General features: G+C 52.8%; 2 protein-coding genes across 2 annotated transcripts in view; one reads left to right on the top strand and one right to left on the bottom strand.

Annotated features, from left to right (window-relative positions):
• TAOK1 (TAO kinase 1) overlaps nucleotides 1-14289 on the top strand; it is a 72488-nt gene extending 58199 nt beyond the window's left edge. The window contains exons 18-20 of the mRNA XM_068416011.1: nucleotides 189-401; nucleotides 1482-1664; nucleotides 5455-14289. Coding sequence (XP_068272112.1) covers nucleotides 189-401; nucleotides 1482-1664; nucleotides 5455-5916 — 858 coding nt within the window. The 3' untranslated portion in view covers nucleotides 5917-14289. The remainder of the gene's footprint in view (nucleotides 1-188; nucleotides 402-1481; nucleotides 1665-5454) is intronic.
• A 59-nt stretch (nucleotides 14290-14348) lies between these two features.
• On the bottom strand, nucleotides 14349-16762 carry ABHD15 (abhydrolase domain containing 15). Its single transcript, XM_068415937.1, has 2 exons — nucleotides 15939-16762; nucleotides 14349-14826 (listed from the first exon to the last, which is right to left on the bottom strand). Exons 1-2 carry the CDS (start codon nucleotides 16760-16762, stop codon nucleotides 14349-14351), a joined length of 1302 nt encoding a protein of 433 aa, XP_068272038.1.
• Nucleotides 16763-16824: the final 62 nt, after the last annotated feature.

Raw genomic sequence — 16824 nt, 5'->3', positions numbered from 1 at the left:
AGCTGCAGCAGTAGTCGTTGCCTCTTGTGTATTTTGCTTCCCTCCTTGCACTGTGGATGTTAATATACGTTTGTGGATTCTTGAACTCATATCCTTAATGTACTCCTAAATATCCATTTGAATGGATATTTCTCCCATTTGAAACATGCTGTTTTTTTTCTTTGTTTGTGTCCCCTCCATCTTTCCAGTCAAAAGAACTACAGATAAAGAAGCAGTTTCAGGATACATGCAAGATCCAAACCAGACAGTACAAAGCACTGAGAAACCATCTGCTGGAGACCACGCCAAAGAGTGAACATAAAGCTGTCCTCAAACGGCTCAAGGAGGAGCAGACCCGGAAGCTGGCTATCCTGGCTGAGCAGTATGATCACAGCATTAATGAAATGCTCTCCACACAAGCTGTGAGTCGCCTCCGAGGGACCCAGGGTTCCTTAGCCAAATAGGGATGTTTGCATTTTAACCGATCTGTATCCTGACAGCAGGCTATCTGCTTCCTTGCTACACGTGCCATACCCAGCACAGTCATTCCTCTGTATTTAAAAAGCAGCATTCAGATGGAGAGGAAAGAGGTATTACTCCCTTCAGGCAGGTTTAAGTTGAAGCTGCTGTTGCAGAGATGCAAAGTGATGCATCTGTGTGCCCAGAGGACTGCTTTTGCATGAAGTCTGACAACATAAATGTCCCTGTCAGAGCATCGTTAAATAATGTGCAGCTTGCTGTCTTAAGTCATTTAGGTTTTGATTTGTCAATGATACCAACCAAAGCATGTCCCACTGGTGGAAGATGCTCATTGAGTCATGGAGGAGTCCAGAGTTTTGACTGTAACTCTGAAATAATGTTAAAAGTGTTGTGAAGGTTCTGTGACTCCTTCTTTAAGAGATTCCTTCTCTAAGGAATGACCATATGAGCAATGCTTTGAGTCCTTCCTGCAACTGAATGTGCAGTTTTCTTTGCACTTCTGCATATTGTGTCCTGCTTACATCACTCTGTACAAATTTGACGCTGTGAGGCAGAGTAGCTGGCTTAATTTGTGTAGGGGAAGGTTACAAGTTCAGTATCATACTGCTTTTAGGTTTCTGTCATTATATTGTTTTGCCTGAAGTCCTGCATTGGCAGGGGTACGGACTGAAGTCTCCTGCGTACAGGTAATTGGTCAATCCAGTTGAACAGAGCAAGAGATCTTCTCTTTGCCTCTAGCAAAAGGAGAGCTGTGGATGTTAGCATCTCCAGCAGTGTGGTCTCTGCAGTATGGATCGTGGTTCCTGAGGTGCCACTGCTCATCAGCATCACTTGCATCAGCGCTGTGGGCTTGCTGTCACCAGTCTTTGTCACTATAGGTCCTCTGTTCAGTGAAATGAAGTATTGTATTGCTAAGAAAACAAAAGTCCCATCCCATTCTCTTCCCCTCCCCGCAGTCCTCCCCCAGCGTGTCATGAGTGGTTACCCCATAGTGAAACGTCTCTATTGTCTGTCTTTCTCAGCTGCGTTTGGATGAGGCACAGGAAGCAGAGTGCCAGGTTTTGAAGATGCAGCTGCAGCAAGAATTGGAGCTGCTGAATGCATATCAGAGTAAAATCAAGATGCAGGCAGAAGCCCAGCATGATCGGGAGCTGCGTGATCTTGAACAGAGGGTGTCCCTCCGTCGGGCCCTCCTTGAGCAGAAGGTAAAACGGGCAGGCGAGCATCATTAGTACGCTCCATATTTCAGTTCTTAAATTGTGCTGTACTTATCAATAGAGAGAGAAATTGCTTTTACCTTGCTGCATATAGTAACACAGATCATTTGGGTATTTGCCTCTCTGGGACGATAGCTCAGTGACACATAGGCTAAGCTTTCTGCCAGCTCAGCTGTCCTGTGTGAGCAGCTTCTGGCTGGGATAGGGCTGCTTGAAGCGTGCCAGAGGGAGCTGTGCCTCTCTGGGCAGAAGGGAAAGTGGACTGTTCCTTCTGTCTCTGAGCTGCAGATTAGCTTCCCCAGCTTGTTAGAGGACAGGCAATAACAACTTAAAGCTAGGGGATTTTTTGACATTTGCATGCTATCAGCAGTAGGCATCTTTGGGGAGGGAGAGAGGGGTAAAACGTATTTGAGACCCTATGGTTTATGGTAATATTATTTCACTGCAGCTCTGCTCCATTTGTCAGTCTGTGGAGACCAAGCTGCAGTTTCCCTATGAAATGACATTTATTATTTATTTCCCTAAGCAAACTGAAGCAGCCAGACCCCCCCAAGCATGAGTGACCTGCTGCTCCCTAGATTTCGACTTGTAGTTGGCTATGTGTATGAAGGTGCTCCGTGTTGAAGTATGCTTTTCTATGCGGTGCCAGGCACGTGGTGTGATAGAAACGCGTGTGAGCGGCCTACACAAACCAGGGGAAGGGCAATGCACCAGTCAGTGAGAGGAAATGGAGTGTCAGCCTTCCTCCTGCAAATTTTTGTCCCTTTTGATTTGCCTTGTGGGTGCCAGCCATCGCAATTCACACAACAGCTCCCAACTTTGCTGATGGGCGATTATTAAATTAGGGCAATTACTCTGTGTCCTGGAGGTTCTTCACACTTAACTTCTCCCGGAGGCTAACAGATGGATGCTGGGCTGATAGAGGGCCCTCGCTGGAATAAAACTGCTCCACCTCACGGTCAGCCAAGGAAGCATCTCTGAGGAGACAGCACAGTCCTGTTGTGCTTTGGTCTCCTGCAAGTAGACATGAATCTCTGGAAATAACTGAATTTGTGAAAACAGAGTTCCCACGAGGCACTCGCATGCGTAATAGCAGTCTTGAGACCTCCTGACTAGTTATTTCGCTCCCGCCCAGAAGAGGACAGCTCCCATCACAGCCCTGCACTTGAGTGTGTGTTTGTGCTGGGTGTGCATTGCCCTCTGGTGGGAGAGCTCTGGGCAGGAGCATGCCCCAGCGAGCCTGCTGCTGCTCACTGCCTCTTGCTTGGGGGAGCAGCGTGGATCGCATCGCACACAGCGTTATGTTAGAAGTTGAAGTGAGGCCAGTGACTTAACGAAACGCACATCAACCAATAATAATGTTGTATAAGTCTCTCAGTGTGGACCAGGATTGAAGTGTCTGCATAAAAAGCCGCTGTGGAGCATTTGGCATCAGTAATGATGGTAGGAAGCTTAGCGATGCTACATCATAGAAAAAAAATTATAAGACCTAGCATAATTTTTGTGTGTGTGTGCTGTGCGTGTCCCTATGTGACTAGTCATTAGAATAGCAAAAGATTGGATGGTCCTTCAGTTCCCAAAGGTGGGAGCCTTTATTTAGCAATACCTGCAGTGCTGGCACATGGCAAGCGACGAAGTCATGGACCAACGATGAGACTCTGTTTCTTGCTGGGGTTACAGTCACTTAGCGGCAGCTCGAGGGAAAACACGTGGGTGCGAAGGTAGACGGGTCCTCCTTTTGCAAGGGTATTCTGTGGGGGAGAGGAGTGTTGCTCTGTTTTCGTGAGAATTGAGTTGAGTATTGTGGTGTGGGTTGCTCAGCGATGTCACCTGGCATTGGCTTGCACATGCTAACTGAAACTGGCAGCCAGAGAAAGGGCAGGTGTGTGCGCAAGATGAATGTCTGACTTTATATGCACAAATATATACGTAGCCTGTGGCAAAGTCAGTCCCTGATGTTCAATAATAAACGAGATTCCAGACGCTAGTGTGTGCACAGGATTCTGCCTCCTTCTCAGCACAGTGCTCTTTATTTTTGATGGTGCCCATCACCATAGTAACTCACCAGAGCATACATGTCTGACTTCGGCTAAGGAGGGAGTAGCCAGCCCTGTCAACGCCCAGCCTCTGAGTGCCAGTGCCTGAGGCGCTGCACAAGCTATACCCTACGTTGTTTGTGTTGCACCAGTAATGAGCATGTCCCAAGAGTGCCTTTAAAAGACTTCAGATTTGCTCATTTCCTTCCCACGTGCCTCAGACACCTCATCTTCAGAGTCCTGCGTCCTGAGGTCGTTTCCAAGTGATGTCATTTAATGCGGTGTGTTAGGCATGCCTTTCTGTGGAGTTCAGTTGCACTAAGTCCTGTGTGTTGTCCTGTCACAAAGACTGAAAACTCGTGAGCAGCTGGACGTGCTGAAGACATTGAAAAAGGAGGGTTCTGCTTAGGTAGCAGGCCTGGAAAAAACAAGTGGAGCATTTTAAAGAGCTAATGTTAGAGAAGGCACCTTCTTCCTCTTCTGCTTTTCCAAGCCAGCTGACCACTGCGTGGCTTTCAGCAGGAGTGAGCACGGCTGCTCTGTGGAGAGCCAGTGTCACTCACCTAGAGCTAAGAACCAGGCAAGTGGGTAAGGCTGTTTGTGAAAGCCCCAAATGGCTCAGGAGATGACTCACGCTGGAGCAGATTGCTTCCTAAATTCCAGATGAAATCACTTTGCATATTCCCTGACTAAGGCAAGAGAGTGCTTAGAGCGTTCTGCCCAGTACCCAGACCAAGATAACACCTCTTGGCCGCCCTGCTGCTGGCAGCAGGGGAGATGCCAGTGAGCTATGCTGAAAGTCTTGGCTGCTGCTTTTTACCCTTCTGGTCTTTTTCACTGAGACCAAAAGTAGCTTTTTCAATGCTGCCAAGAAGATAATGGAATAATTCTTTGGTTCTCCACCTGGCTGCAAAGATTTCAATAAGAAAAGGCCTTCATCCCTGTGTGGGTGTCAGGAGGCCGTAGCCCCGTGTTTTCTGTACTTAGAGAGCTGATCCCAGTGCCCCTACCAAAGTACCGCTGGAAACCGATTTGGAACAGTGTTACAGGGAAGGAATTGGAGTTGCCAGCTTGTGTATCATATAGCTAATAATCTGCCACACAATTCAAACATCACTGGAGAAAATATCAGGCTCTTGAAACATGAGAAACCAATTTAGGAAAGGGGCAGATAGGAAGTGATAAACGTGAGCTAAGAAAATCTGGCCGGTGAACACTGGAGAGGAGACTGAGTGTGGGCTTGTACATTGAATCCTGGAGAAAATAGCACTTGTCATCATTGGATTCAGCTACAAACAGTGAAGGTCACATCAGGCTGTGTTGGCAGGTATCTGACGGTACAGGCACTGTGCTTGGCTGTACCTGAAGGTGCTTTCCCAGCAGGCTTTTATGGAAGATGTAGACTTCACTGCATCTTAAAAGATTACCTACGTCAAGCTGTTAGTATCACAGCAGACTTTGGATTCGCATCCCTAAAACTTCTGTATTCACCAGGGAACAGGGACCAAGACCCTCCAACTGGTATTCACCGTGCTTTGGCGTGTGCAGGTCTGTGGGACTTACCCTTTTGCCTTAAAAATGAGTGTGTGTCAGTGGACATCTGATCTAGATCCAGTCTCGTGTAGAAACATGGGGAGGAGGTTCCTCGCTAGCTTGCTGCTACAAGTCCTTCAGAGACTTGATGCCGTGCCTGTGAAGGAGTCCTGCTACTACAGACTGTCTTGTCTTTTTTTGCTTCCTAGATTGAGGAGGAGATGCTGGCATTGCAGAACGAGCGTACCGAACGGATACGAAGCCTGCTGGAGCGTCAAGCTCGCGAGATCGAAGCCTTTGACTCAGAAAGCATGAGGCTAGGTTTTAGTAATATGGTTCTTTCTAATCTCTCCCCCGAGGCGTTCAGCCACAGCTACCCGGGAGCTTCTGGCTGGTCCCACAATCCTACTGGGGGTGCAGGACCTCACTGGGGTCATCCCATGGGTGGCCCACCACAAGCTTGGGGCCATCCAATGCAAGGTGGACCCCAGCCATGGGGTCACCCCTCGGGGCCCATGCAGGGGGTACCTCGAAGTAGTGCTATAGGGGTCCGCAACAGCCCCCAGGCTCTGAGGCGGACAGCTTCTGGGGGACGGACGGAACAGGGCATGAGCAGGAGCACAAGTGTTACTTCACAAATATCCAATGGTTCACACATGTCTTATACATAACTTAAACAATAACTGAGGGTGGCAATTCCACTGGAGCTGTCTGCCAACAGAAACTGCCTACAGACACCAGCCCAGCAGCCTCCTCAGTGCGGTGCTGACGTGTGGAAGCTGGGTGCACATGGAATATTGTATTCATTTTGTAAAGCATTACGTTTTGTGTTTACTAACTGGGATGTCATAGTATTTGGCTGCAGGGTTTGGGGGGGGGTGGTTTTTTTTTGTTTTTTTTGTTGTTGTTGTTTTTTATTTTTTGGAGGGGTCTCGGGAGGGCGTCTGAGAAATATATGCAACTAGTCAGAAGAGTTGGCTGGTGGTCGTCACCCTGACAGGACAGAAGGGCCTCAGACTGCCCTCATGACACCATCCATAGGAAGTCTGAGGGAGAACGGAGACGTCCTCCCATGTCCATAAATTTCGAACTGCCACCCTGCAAAAACCAGGCGAGCTGCCTTTAAACCAACATCCAGGGGAGGAACAGCTGGATCTTCTGTTCCATTTTTATTTGTCGTTAAATTGGATACATTTCTAGGGTATTGCCTTTGCCAAGAGGCATTTTCAAAGACTTGTAGGTGAGGAAGAAGGGTGAGAAGAGAGGCCAAGAGACACCAGGGCTCAGCAGGGCCTTTCTATCCAAGTGCCCGCTCCGTGTCGTGTGAGGAGTGACGTTCTCTCAGAAGGCACTGGTCGGCTTCCCGAGAGGTGTGTAGGTGAAGCTGTGTGGAGGGCACAGGCTAGAAATGTTCGAAATTGTGTTCCTGCTTCGGCACTCCCCGACTGTGCTGCTGGTAGCTCGGGCGAGGTTGGGCAGAGGAGCGTAAGTAATGCACTTGTACAGCTGATACTGTGACATCTCATTTTAGCTAAGCATCAGAATAATCCTTGGAGCCCAGTGTAGTCCTTTTTGCTCCATTCAGAAATGTTTAGACGTTCAGCCAATCAGTCTCAAATGCCAGAGGTATTTTGAAGGATGCCATAGTCACAAAATGCCATTGATCGGGTTTTGCATTATTACACTACATCCACCCAATTTAGTACCTTTTTGGCTTGTTGCAATTTCCTGTTTACATGTAGAGTGTAGCCAACTGTTTAAATGTTTAGTTGCCACAGTGTACCAGGAGGAGCTGAGCCAATGACTCTTTCCCAGCTGATGACTAACCCCCGTCACCACTGTAGATCTTGCTGCATGTGAGGCTCCTTTTTATTATTTTCGTTGCTGCAATACTTCACAACTTTTACAGTCCCGTGAGATGCTGTGATGTTTTGGCAGCGGATCACACCGTGCGAGAAGGCACTACTTCCAGAGGCTCGTTGGAGCTGCTGTACTACTGAAAGGAAGGGAAGGAGGTTGTGAAATCCAGACGGTGATGAAGGGGTCAGGGAGTCTCATTAACCGAATGGCTTTGTGGCATCGGGTCAGCCCTTCGTGCTGGGGACTGGAGATGCCCCCGTGCTCTTGTGCCAGTGCCAGGGCGGTCTGGGTCAGCCAGCGCTGTGGGGGTGTAGGGGAAGAGCAGGTAGATGAAGTTTGGCTTGAGGCAAAGATTTCTGTCTCGGGGACTGACCAGCCAGGGTTCTTTGTAAACGTGTTTCCTTGCACACTAATCATCTTGAAGAAAACACTAGCTGCTAACTCTAGGATTTGCCTTTAATATGTTTATAGGGCTCAAAAGCAAGGTTTTCCGAATGTGTTTGTCCATGTGACATATTTATATAGTAACTACTCTAGTGTCTCGCTGCTGTTCAGTACTCTCAACAGGGCGACGTTCTTTCGTTAGCTAAATTAACATCCACTCCCCATCCTTAACTCTCTGCCAGTGTCCGGTGAATCCAAGTGGGATTTCTAGCGTCTTGACATAGCATATCACTCTAATCGAAGGTGGAAACTCTACCAAAATACGTTTGAGCAGCCCCTTAGTAAGGAGTTTTGTAGTACTAACAGTTGACAGAAGCCTGGAATGAGGCTGTGGTCCCGTGGAGGTGACTCTGGTTGCCCCCGGGGGCAAGTGGTGACTGTGAATTGTCCTGTCCTTTCCTCTGCTATGCTTTTATGTGGAATTGGACGTTTTGGGGTCATTCTTTTTTGCATTGCAGTGTTGTTGAAATGCAGCAAAACTGATTTAAGAAAGGTACCTGTATTTTCCTGGGGTTAGAAAGACAGACAAAAATGAAATGAAAGGCCAAAATCATATTGGGATTTACCACGTGAGTGCGGAGGGTGTGCCCAGGGCATGGTGCTAACACAGCGGTTTGGAGTTCAGCTCCTCTATCGCAAGCAGCAGCGACAGCAGGGACAGGCTATACCTGCAAGTTCAGTGGGGTCATTCTTTTGCTTCTGTTATGGTTTGAATTTGGTCAAAGTCTCTGGCTTAAATTGAGCTACTTCAACAGAATTCTCTCAGCCCATCTCTGTGTAATGTCAAGCATGAGTGAATGCTGAATCCGAATGATGGGCTGTCCCATATTGGCTTTTTTTGTATTCAAAAAGAACTGTGTAGTAACCATTTTTACATGTATATCATCTGCAGACCTGGACTATTCCAACAAGTTAATATTTTAATTAAAATAGTTTGCAAAAACTGATTCAGATCAACTGGTCTAACTGTGTGTGTCCCTGTGTGTACGTGGGGGAAGGAAAGCTGGCCCAACCAAGCCTGACCTCGAGAGAAAGCAGCTCTAGCCGGAGGGACTCAGGGTCAGGCTGTGCCTTGGAGGTACAGGAGGAGACCCTTGGTGTCGAGAATTTTAATGTATTTCTGAGATAAGTGAACAACTATAGGCTAGAGAGACGCAAGCACTCTCTGAATCAGTTTGCAAACTCTATTTTTAAAAGTTAAGACCGATTACTCCATGTTGTGCTCATTGCAGTCATGCCCTAACTTTGGTTTTAAAAATACTGTAATCTGTAAATTGTGGAAACCACTCCAGTACCTCAGCAAAGATGTTCTCTTACATCTTTTACGTTTGTATTTAACACTGGGGAAACTCTTCTGTGTGGACTACTTTGCAACCTTTATTGCAGTATTTTCAAATCACCAGCTTGGCCCCTGAAATCTTTTATTCTGTGGTTATTTTTCTCTCCCCTTTACAAAGACCTAAAGTTCTGACGTAGTTTAGCCCAGAAAAGAAAAAAACAGAGGAGCCAGCATTTTCACCTCTTTCTGATTTGAATTTCTTTTGATTTTATTTGATTAAAACCAGTGAAAGGGACCACGTTTTTCTTGTCTCATGGTCCCAGGGAGGCAGCAGCCACCTCTCCCTTCCATGTTGAGCGTTACGTGCTTTCTTCCTCGGATGCAGCACTGAAATGGAGGCCACAGCTCTGTTTCTCCTGCATTCCCTCCAAGCCTGTGAGCTTCAAAAGGGGTTGAAGAACTACCTGTGGTACGATACCAAGCTTTCCACAGCACGTTCCCCGCGGCCGTTCCTTGCCTGGCTTGGGGCCAGGCTGGCACCTCTCTGCGTCCCACCCAGCCCTGCCACACTAGCTGTAACCTGCACGGGGTGCGCCCTGCTCCAGCCTGGGATGATGCTGTTTATTAACCCCCCCCCCAGGGAAAAGGCCCCCCCTGCCCCCGCCCCTGCTTACGTGCCATTTCTTGAGAGGCAATAAATTGTATTGTACCACTGTCTACCATTACTCTGTTGGATACGCACATCTCTCCGGATATATATATGGGATCTCATTTGTATATATTTCTATACTCTGTACGTACGTGTGTGTGGGGGTACGTGCACACACCTCACGCTGTGCATTTCTGTCAGGGCACTTCAGTCCCGCTGTTCTTTAGCACTCCTGTCCATGAGCAAACGCAGCCCCCGCGGCGGGGCTCTGCAGGGCGAGGGCGCGTACACCCGCACCAGCCCGCGCTTAAATACTGCCCTGCTCAGTGTAGCTTGCTTTTTGTGGGGAGCGGGAGGGTTGGCTGGCTGCTAGGGGCGTGCTGGAGAGGAGAGAGCTCCCCGAGACTGCCAGGAGGACAGCAGAGAAGAAACCAAGCTGGGATAGCGATAGGAGAGCAGTTGAGGCGTTGGAGGGGTGTGCTGGGAGGCGGTGGGTGGCCGGGGGAGGCTGAGCTCAGAGTCCCCAGCTGCGTCTTGCTGTGAAAGATCCCAAGCCCGGCACGGCCTTGGCACGCTGCACCGGCACTGACTGGTGGCAGTCCTGAGTTCAAGCTGCCGCTGCCTCTGAACGCTGTCTGCCTTTGTGTGCGTCTAATAACTAGGGCAGGTGATGTGGAGGGTCAAAAGAGAAGCTAAATTGGAAGAGTTAAAAGAGAGTGTGTGTGTATGTGTGTACAGCGCTTACACGTCTTGTATATACACACACATGGGCACTTCTGGTCCATTCTTTATTCTCCTTAGGCCTGTGTGTGTGTTACTCGAGCCCGGTGAGCAGAGAACAGCCTTGTTCTGGGTGCTTGCTCTGTGTTTTTAGTAAATCTTGCCCTGGTCTCTCTCCTAGCAGAGGGGCGAGTGCCATGCTGGACACCATGAGCTCCTCAAGCTGTGAAGACCCTTCTAACCTTCTCCTTTGTCCTCTACAGACCCCTCTTAGCGAGGCGTCTGGCAGTTTGGGGGATAAATGGTTCTTGCACGTGTCAAGCCACAACTGTTCATCCCGCTGCGATATTTACCCCTGGGGAAGCCCAGCCAGCTCAGCAGCACGCCAACCACGGGCTCTCTTCTTTGTGCCATCAGAGAAATTGGAGGCAATTTTCCCCCCCTGTCCCTTTTGGAAGGTCTCTTGCAAGTTTTTTAGGTGAGGCTCGGGTTTGGTTGGGACATCCTTACCCTTTCATGGCGAGTAGTGTTATCTTTAGCTGTGCTCCTGCCTGTGGGACTTGCCCACCCCGGTGCTGGCCGGCAGCGAGCCCGGTGCCCCGTGCCAAGGGTGGAGGAGCGGTGGAAGCCCAGACAGGGACGCTGTTCGGGGTCCCTCTGCTGTGTTTGTTTTGGTTTGCGCTTTTACGAGTCGATTGAGCCGGAGTCTGTTGAGAAATACGTTGTGAGGCACTTTGGAGGGGAAAAAAAAAACCCTGATAGATGTAGTGGTCGTAGTAACCATCACCCCACCAGGGAACGGCGGCAGCAGATAACGCTGGTTCCTGTTGCTCAATGAGGTTCGGCCAGCTGGGGCCGTGACGCTCCCTGCTGCATCCCTGCCCTGCCCCTCGGCCCCGGTCCTGCTGGGGATGGAGGGGCTTTGGTCAGCTAGAGAGGCACTTAGGAAATCAGATTTGCCGGCAAAGAAGCACCTTAATGACCGAGCTGTGGGTCTCAATACTTGCACTTCACCTGAAGGCTCTTCTGGGGGGAGGAAGGCGGTTTGGTACGTGACCGTTGGCTTGGCACCCGTCTGGCGTCCTCAAACCATCCCCAAGCCGTGTCCTAGGAAAAAAAAACCCCACCATCGGTTCCCTCTCTCCTTGCTTTCTCCGAGTGCACACACTGAGTCCAGGAACCAGTAACCAGGAGGGGCGAGCGTTGCCCGCACGGCTGTGAACAAACCCGGGGGGATCTTGCCCCCGCCGCCTCGCCCCTCCGGCCCCCTGCCCTGCTCCCCACCCTTGAGTTACGGGTACCTCAGAACATGCACAGTTTGAATTTTCACTGACAATTAGTTTAATTATTGTGAGTGAAAAGAATTGTAATTATCTGTAAATATGTAGTTAACAAATTGACCTAGTTTCTGTATTTTTTAAGTTTTTGTACTAAAATTTATAGATACAGTATGTGCCAGCTAGCAAAAAGCTACTGTAATTGCCAGTCGTAGTTCAGCATGCATCTAACCCCGAGCCTCGTCCGAGTGCCGCTGTGAGGATTGTGCTTCGATATCACGAGCCGGGGGGCCGGCAGCCTCGGCGCCGGGGCCTCGAGCTTCTCTGGGGCTGAACTCAACGGGAGCCGAGTTCGGGTTCTTCGCTGCGGTTTGATACCGGTTTGTGACGATATTTTTCAACCTCTCTAGAAATGATCTGTTTTCCCCTTCTGATTTGCTTTTGTCTTAAACCCGAGATCATCTAAACCTACTGGAGGGGGAAAAAAAAAAGAGTTTCTTTCATTGAGGATCGTTGCCTGCTTTTAGTGCCAGGATCACGCATTTCTATGGCAACTCTGAGCTCGGCAGAGTTTAGGAATCAGCGCGGGATCGTTAACGGGCTGAAGTGCGTCGCCGCTGCTGGTGCCGCGAAGGGCGAGGCTGGGGGTGCGATGCGGTGGCTTGTGGGGGTCTCGGTGCCCGGGCCCCGGCTGGCGCTGCCAAGACATGCCATGAAGTGAGGGGTGGGCTCCCCCCGCGCTGCCCGGGGATGGGGTGAGGACCTGCGCTCCTTGTCCTGGGGCAGAGGCGAGCCCGCGAGTCGAGGACAGCTTTGCTGAGCGTGCCGGGAGGCCTCTCCGGGTCTGGGGGTCCTGGGGGCCGCAGGGACGGGAGCTCGGGAGGATTCGAGGGTCAGAGGAGGAGAGGCACACGTGTGCGTACGGGTTTGGCTTCTGGCAAGCAAACCACCCCCTTCCTTTCTTCAGCTTTTCTTCCCTCCTGACCCCCCGCAGCTCTTCCCCTGCTTGCTTCCAACAGGGACTTTTTTCTTTTTTTTTTTTTTTTTTACCTGCCTAGAAACAGCTAAAAGATGGGGGGGCAGCCCTGCTGTAAATAATTAACGTGACGAAGTGAAGTGTGTATAACATAAAAGGCTTTTACAGCCCTTTGGTGACTTGTAAATGCTCGAGAAGGTTGTGGTTCGGATGTGGAAGGGCCTGCGTGGGGCTGGGCACCGCGGGGCCAGCGGGTCGGGAAGGGGGGACCCCCCTGCGGACCCCCCGCCACGTACCATAGCCTGGGGAAGCTCCGTGGTGTAGCGGATGGGAGGGTAGCGTAATGTGTGTCATAAGGGTAGGAGAAGCTGTGTGAGGTGTGTATAGTGTATATTTTTTACAAATAGCTTGCTTGTATTGTGAAGATTTTAAAGACAAACTTGAGAATTCTAGCCTAACTATTAACACAGTTTAACATCAGTTACCCCACTGGGTTCAGAGCCTCTTGAATGTATATTCCTTTTTGTAACCTAAATGACCTATTCTTCTACCAGTCAGCCAGACATCCTATTTATATTTTTAATTTTATATATTACTTTCCATTTGTTTTCATTATTTCCAGCATGTTTCTGGTTTTGGTTTTTGTTTGGTTGGGGAGGGGGGGGTGTTGTTTTGTTTCTTTTTGCACAAGCATTGTGTGAAGTCAAGGAAATGTTAACTCAAACCTGGTATTTTCCAACCTGTTCCCCCTCCCCTTCCTCTCTTCCACCCCTGGGGTTTGGGGTTTTTTGTTTTTGTTTTTTTTTTCCACCAACAGTTTGGGATTTTCTGGGCTGGGATGCAGCGGGGGGAGGAGGGGATGGCTATTTTCCATTTGCAGCTTCTGTGCAAATGCCAGGTCTTTTGCCAGTCAACTAAAACTGCTTCACTTTGCTGGTCGCTTTAAAAAAAAAAAAAAATTAAAAAAAAATAAAACAAAAATGTAACCTTATCAGTGCGATGTAGAGCACGGCGGGAGGAGGGGAAGTGCACACCTGTAGCCACCCAACGCCGGCTTTGGCTGCGAAACAGAAGCAAACCTTTTCCTGGCGAGCAGGGAGCCGCGCCGGCTGCCCGGCCCCACGCGTGGCCGAGCCGTGCCGGGCCGAGCCTTGGGCTCGACGTGTGTGCACGGACCCCAGAGCTGCCTGCTGATGACAGCAAAGCTGCTTTTCCTCTCCTCCTCCTCTCCCTCCTCTCCAGCTCACCAAGAGCTCTCCCAGCGCTGTGGGCCCGTCTGCTCTGGGGCATCATCCTCCTACAGCACAGCCCGGCTGCCGCGGGGCCGGGGGGCGATGCCCGGCCACACCGTTTTGTGGCACAAAGCGTTAGGAAAAAAAAAACAAACCACACACATATCTGCTGTTTTACTATGAACACTGGTCTGAGGTTTCCAGGCCCAGCACCACGGTGATGGGCTGCGAAGGATTTAACTAAGGGGAATTGAACTCCTTCCTTGCTTCCGTGTCTGGTAGCACCAGCTGGTATGAGTGAATCTACAGGTGTGCGTTTTCCTTCTTGTAGAAAATGCCACGAGCACTAACTGGTAAGGCTTAATGTACAGTATATTGTCAGTATTCTGGTATTCTTCTGGTTCAGCATACATTATAGCTCATATATAACCTGTATTAATTGTATAGATTGTGCATTTAAAGCTGTTACCAAGTTGTCAGAAAATAAGAGAAGAGAAAAAAAAATAAGGTCATATGTAATATTTTGTTTGTAAGTATCCTTTGTATCATAGCAAAGGAAATGTTAAAAAAAAAAAAAAATCAACTGTAATAAAGTAATTTTAGTACACGGAGTGTCGGCCTGCCTTCCTGCGCCCCCGCAGCGCGTGGGACCCTGCCCGCGGGCTGCTACCGGGTGTAGGACCGCTGCCAGGTGAAGACGGGGGGCTCGAGGGTGGGACCCCCCCACCTGCGGGGCCGCGGCAGCCCCTTCCTCCGCTCCTCTTGGCGCAGGAACTCGGCCATGGCCCTGAAGTACTCCAGCACGGCCTCGTGGCCCCAGCAGCGCCCGGGCCGCCGTCGGGGGAAGCCGCAGTGGCCCCCGCGCGGGGTCAGCAGGAGGAAGAAGTAGGGGCTGCTGCGGAAGAGCTCGAGGGGCAGGCTGCGGGCCGGGGGGCCGCGCACCGGGTCGTCGGCGCTGCACAGGCACAGCACCGGCACGGCCGCCTCGTCGGCGTCGCGCAGGGGCTCGTTGCGCTCCCAGTAGCTCTCCCAGCTGGTGGGGCGGCTCTTGGTGCGGCAGAAGAGGGCTTCCTCCAGCTCCCGCAGCGAGCGGCTGCCCAGCAGCCCGTCCACATCCACCGCCTCGGCCAGGGACCTCGAGTACCTGCGGGGACGGGGCGGCCACCGTGGGCTGGGAGGGGGGACACGCCACTGGCGCACACCCCTGCCCTAAGTGGATGGGGTTGAGGGGGGCTGCGATGTGGTGATGGCCCTGTGGGCAGGGACTGGGGGGGGTGGCCTCAACCCCCTCCATGGAGCTGGTTTGGGGGGTTCCGTCGCAGCCCCTGGCCAGGGATGCTGGGGGGGGGGTCCCCGCAGCGCAGCCCGCCCCCAGCCCGGGTGCCATGGAAATGGGAGGCAGCCAGCCCCCCGCACCAGTGCTGGGACAGCAGCACTTGCAATGGGTATCGGGAAATGGGGGGGGGGCACCCTGCTGCCCACCTCCCCACCGCCTGGCCAACAAACCCACCAACACCCCCCACCCCATTGCTGCAGTGAACCCTGTGCCTGCCTGCACCCCCCTGGGCTTTGCTGAGGCTCAACCTGGCCCTCATTTGCCCCAACGTTTTGGGGTTGAGCTGTGGGTTTTTTGGCCCTCATTTGCCCACCAGCAGGGGCCCCTTTGTGTGTCCTGTCCCCCGCCCCGCCCCCAAGGTCTCAGCACCACACGGGGAGGTGTCGCTTGCTCAAGGCCTTGGCACAGGGCGGTTTGTTTTCTGTCCCAGCCCACGCCAGCGCTTGGCCCTCCCCAGCGTGGCTGTGTTGGGCAACAGGGACCCAGAGCCCATGGGAAGGAGGGGTGGCAGCTGCCACAGCCCCCTGCCTGGCTGCGGGGGGTGGCTGTGGCCCCCGAAACCCACAGGGCAGACACTCGGTGCCGGGTGCTGGGGGCCCCGCTCAGTTTTCGGGGTCCAGCGCAGCGGCTTTGCCAACCCACCCCGTGCTGCTGCGCCGAGGTGACACATCTCAGCCCGGGGACCCCGAGATGCTGCCACAGCCGCAGCCCGGCCAGGGCGCACGTGGCGGCCGAGCTGGCCCCGCGGCAGCCGGCTCCAGGCTGGTGTTCATTAACCAGCACGTTTTGCTGCTCTCAGCACCTCTGTCCCCACGCTGGGGCTCCCGGTGCCGGCAGCAGCACCCATTGCATGCCCCCCGCCCAGGGCTCCCCAGGGCACCCCATCCCCGGCTCCCCCCAGCCCAGGGGACCCCACTGACCTGCTGAGTCCCCTCTTGAGGTGCAGGAGCAGCGGCCACTCGTAGAGCCAGGGCATCCCGGCCTCAAACCACTCCCGGCCACGGAAGACGGGGGAGATGCAGGCGGCAGCGGCCAGGCGGCTGGAGGAGCCGCTCTCCCCCAGGTAGGCGAGCAGCAGCCCCGAGCCCGAGCCCTCGCTGACGGCCAGCAGCGAGGCGGCAGGGTGCCGGCAGCAGAGGTAGGTCACCGCTTCGCGCAGGTCCGCGGGGTCCCCGAAGGGCTGGAGCCGCGGGGTGGTGAGGGGGCAGCCGTTGTGACCCCGGCGGTTGAAGATGACGGGGATGAAGCCCCGCTCCAGCGCCCGCAGCCCCAGCTGCCGCAGCCCCCCCGTCACCTTCCCGGCAGCGTTGGGGATGAGCAGCAGCACCGAGCTGGGGCTCCCCCCGCTGCCCCCAGCCCCCCGCGGCCCCACGAGCCAGTCCAGGGCCACCAGCCCCGTGTCGGGCAGCTGCAGGAGCTCCCGGGCCACCACCGGCTCTGGCTCGGGCGGCTGCAGGAGCTGCCACAGCATCTGGAGCCAGGGCCAGCGCAGCCACAGCCAGTGGCCCCCCCGCAGCGCCGCCGACCGCCCCAAGCTCTGCACCAGGTGCTGGGCCAGCGCCGAGGGCTTGCACAGCAGCCGGCAGCACCCCGAGCTGTCCCCGGCGATGAAGGGGATCCCCTCCTCTTCCTCCTCTCCCCAGGCTCCAGGCACCTCCAGCCATGCCACCCAAAGGCGCCAGGCCAGGAGGCCCAGGCCGGTGAGCACGGCGGCTGCGGCCACCAGCCCCTCGGGGGAAACCATGGGGGCGGTGGGAGCCCCGGCCGGCAGCCCCGGTGCTCAGCAGAGTGATGGCGGGGCCGTGC

This window comes from Nyctibius grandis, chromosome 18 (genome assembly GCF_013368605.1).
Source record: "Nyctibius grandis isolate bNycGra1 chromosome 18, bNycGra1.pri, whole genome shotgun sequence".
NCBI classification, from domain to species: Eukaryota; Metazoa; Chordata; class Aves; order Nyctibiiformes; family Nyctibiidae; genus Nyctibius; species Nyctibius grandis.
The sequence above is the reverse complement of the archived record's forward strand: the minus strand, read 5'-3'. Positions and strand labels throughout refer to the sequence as shown.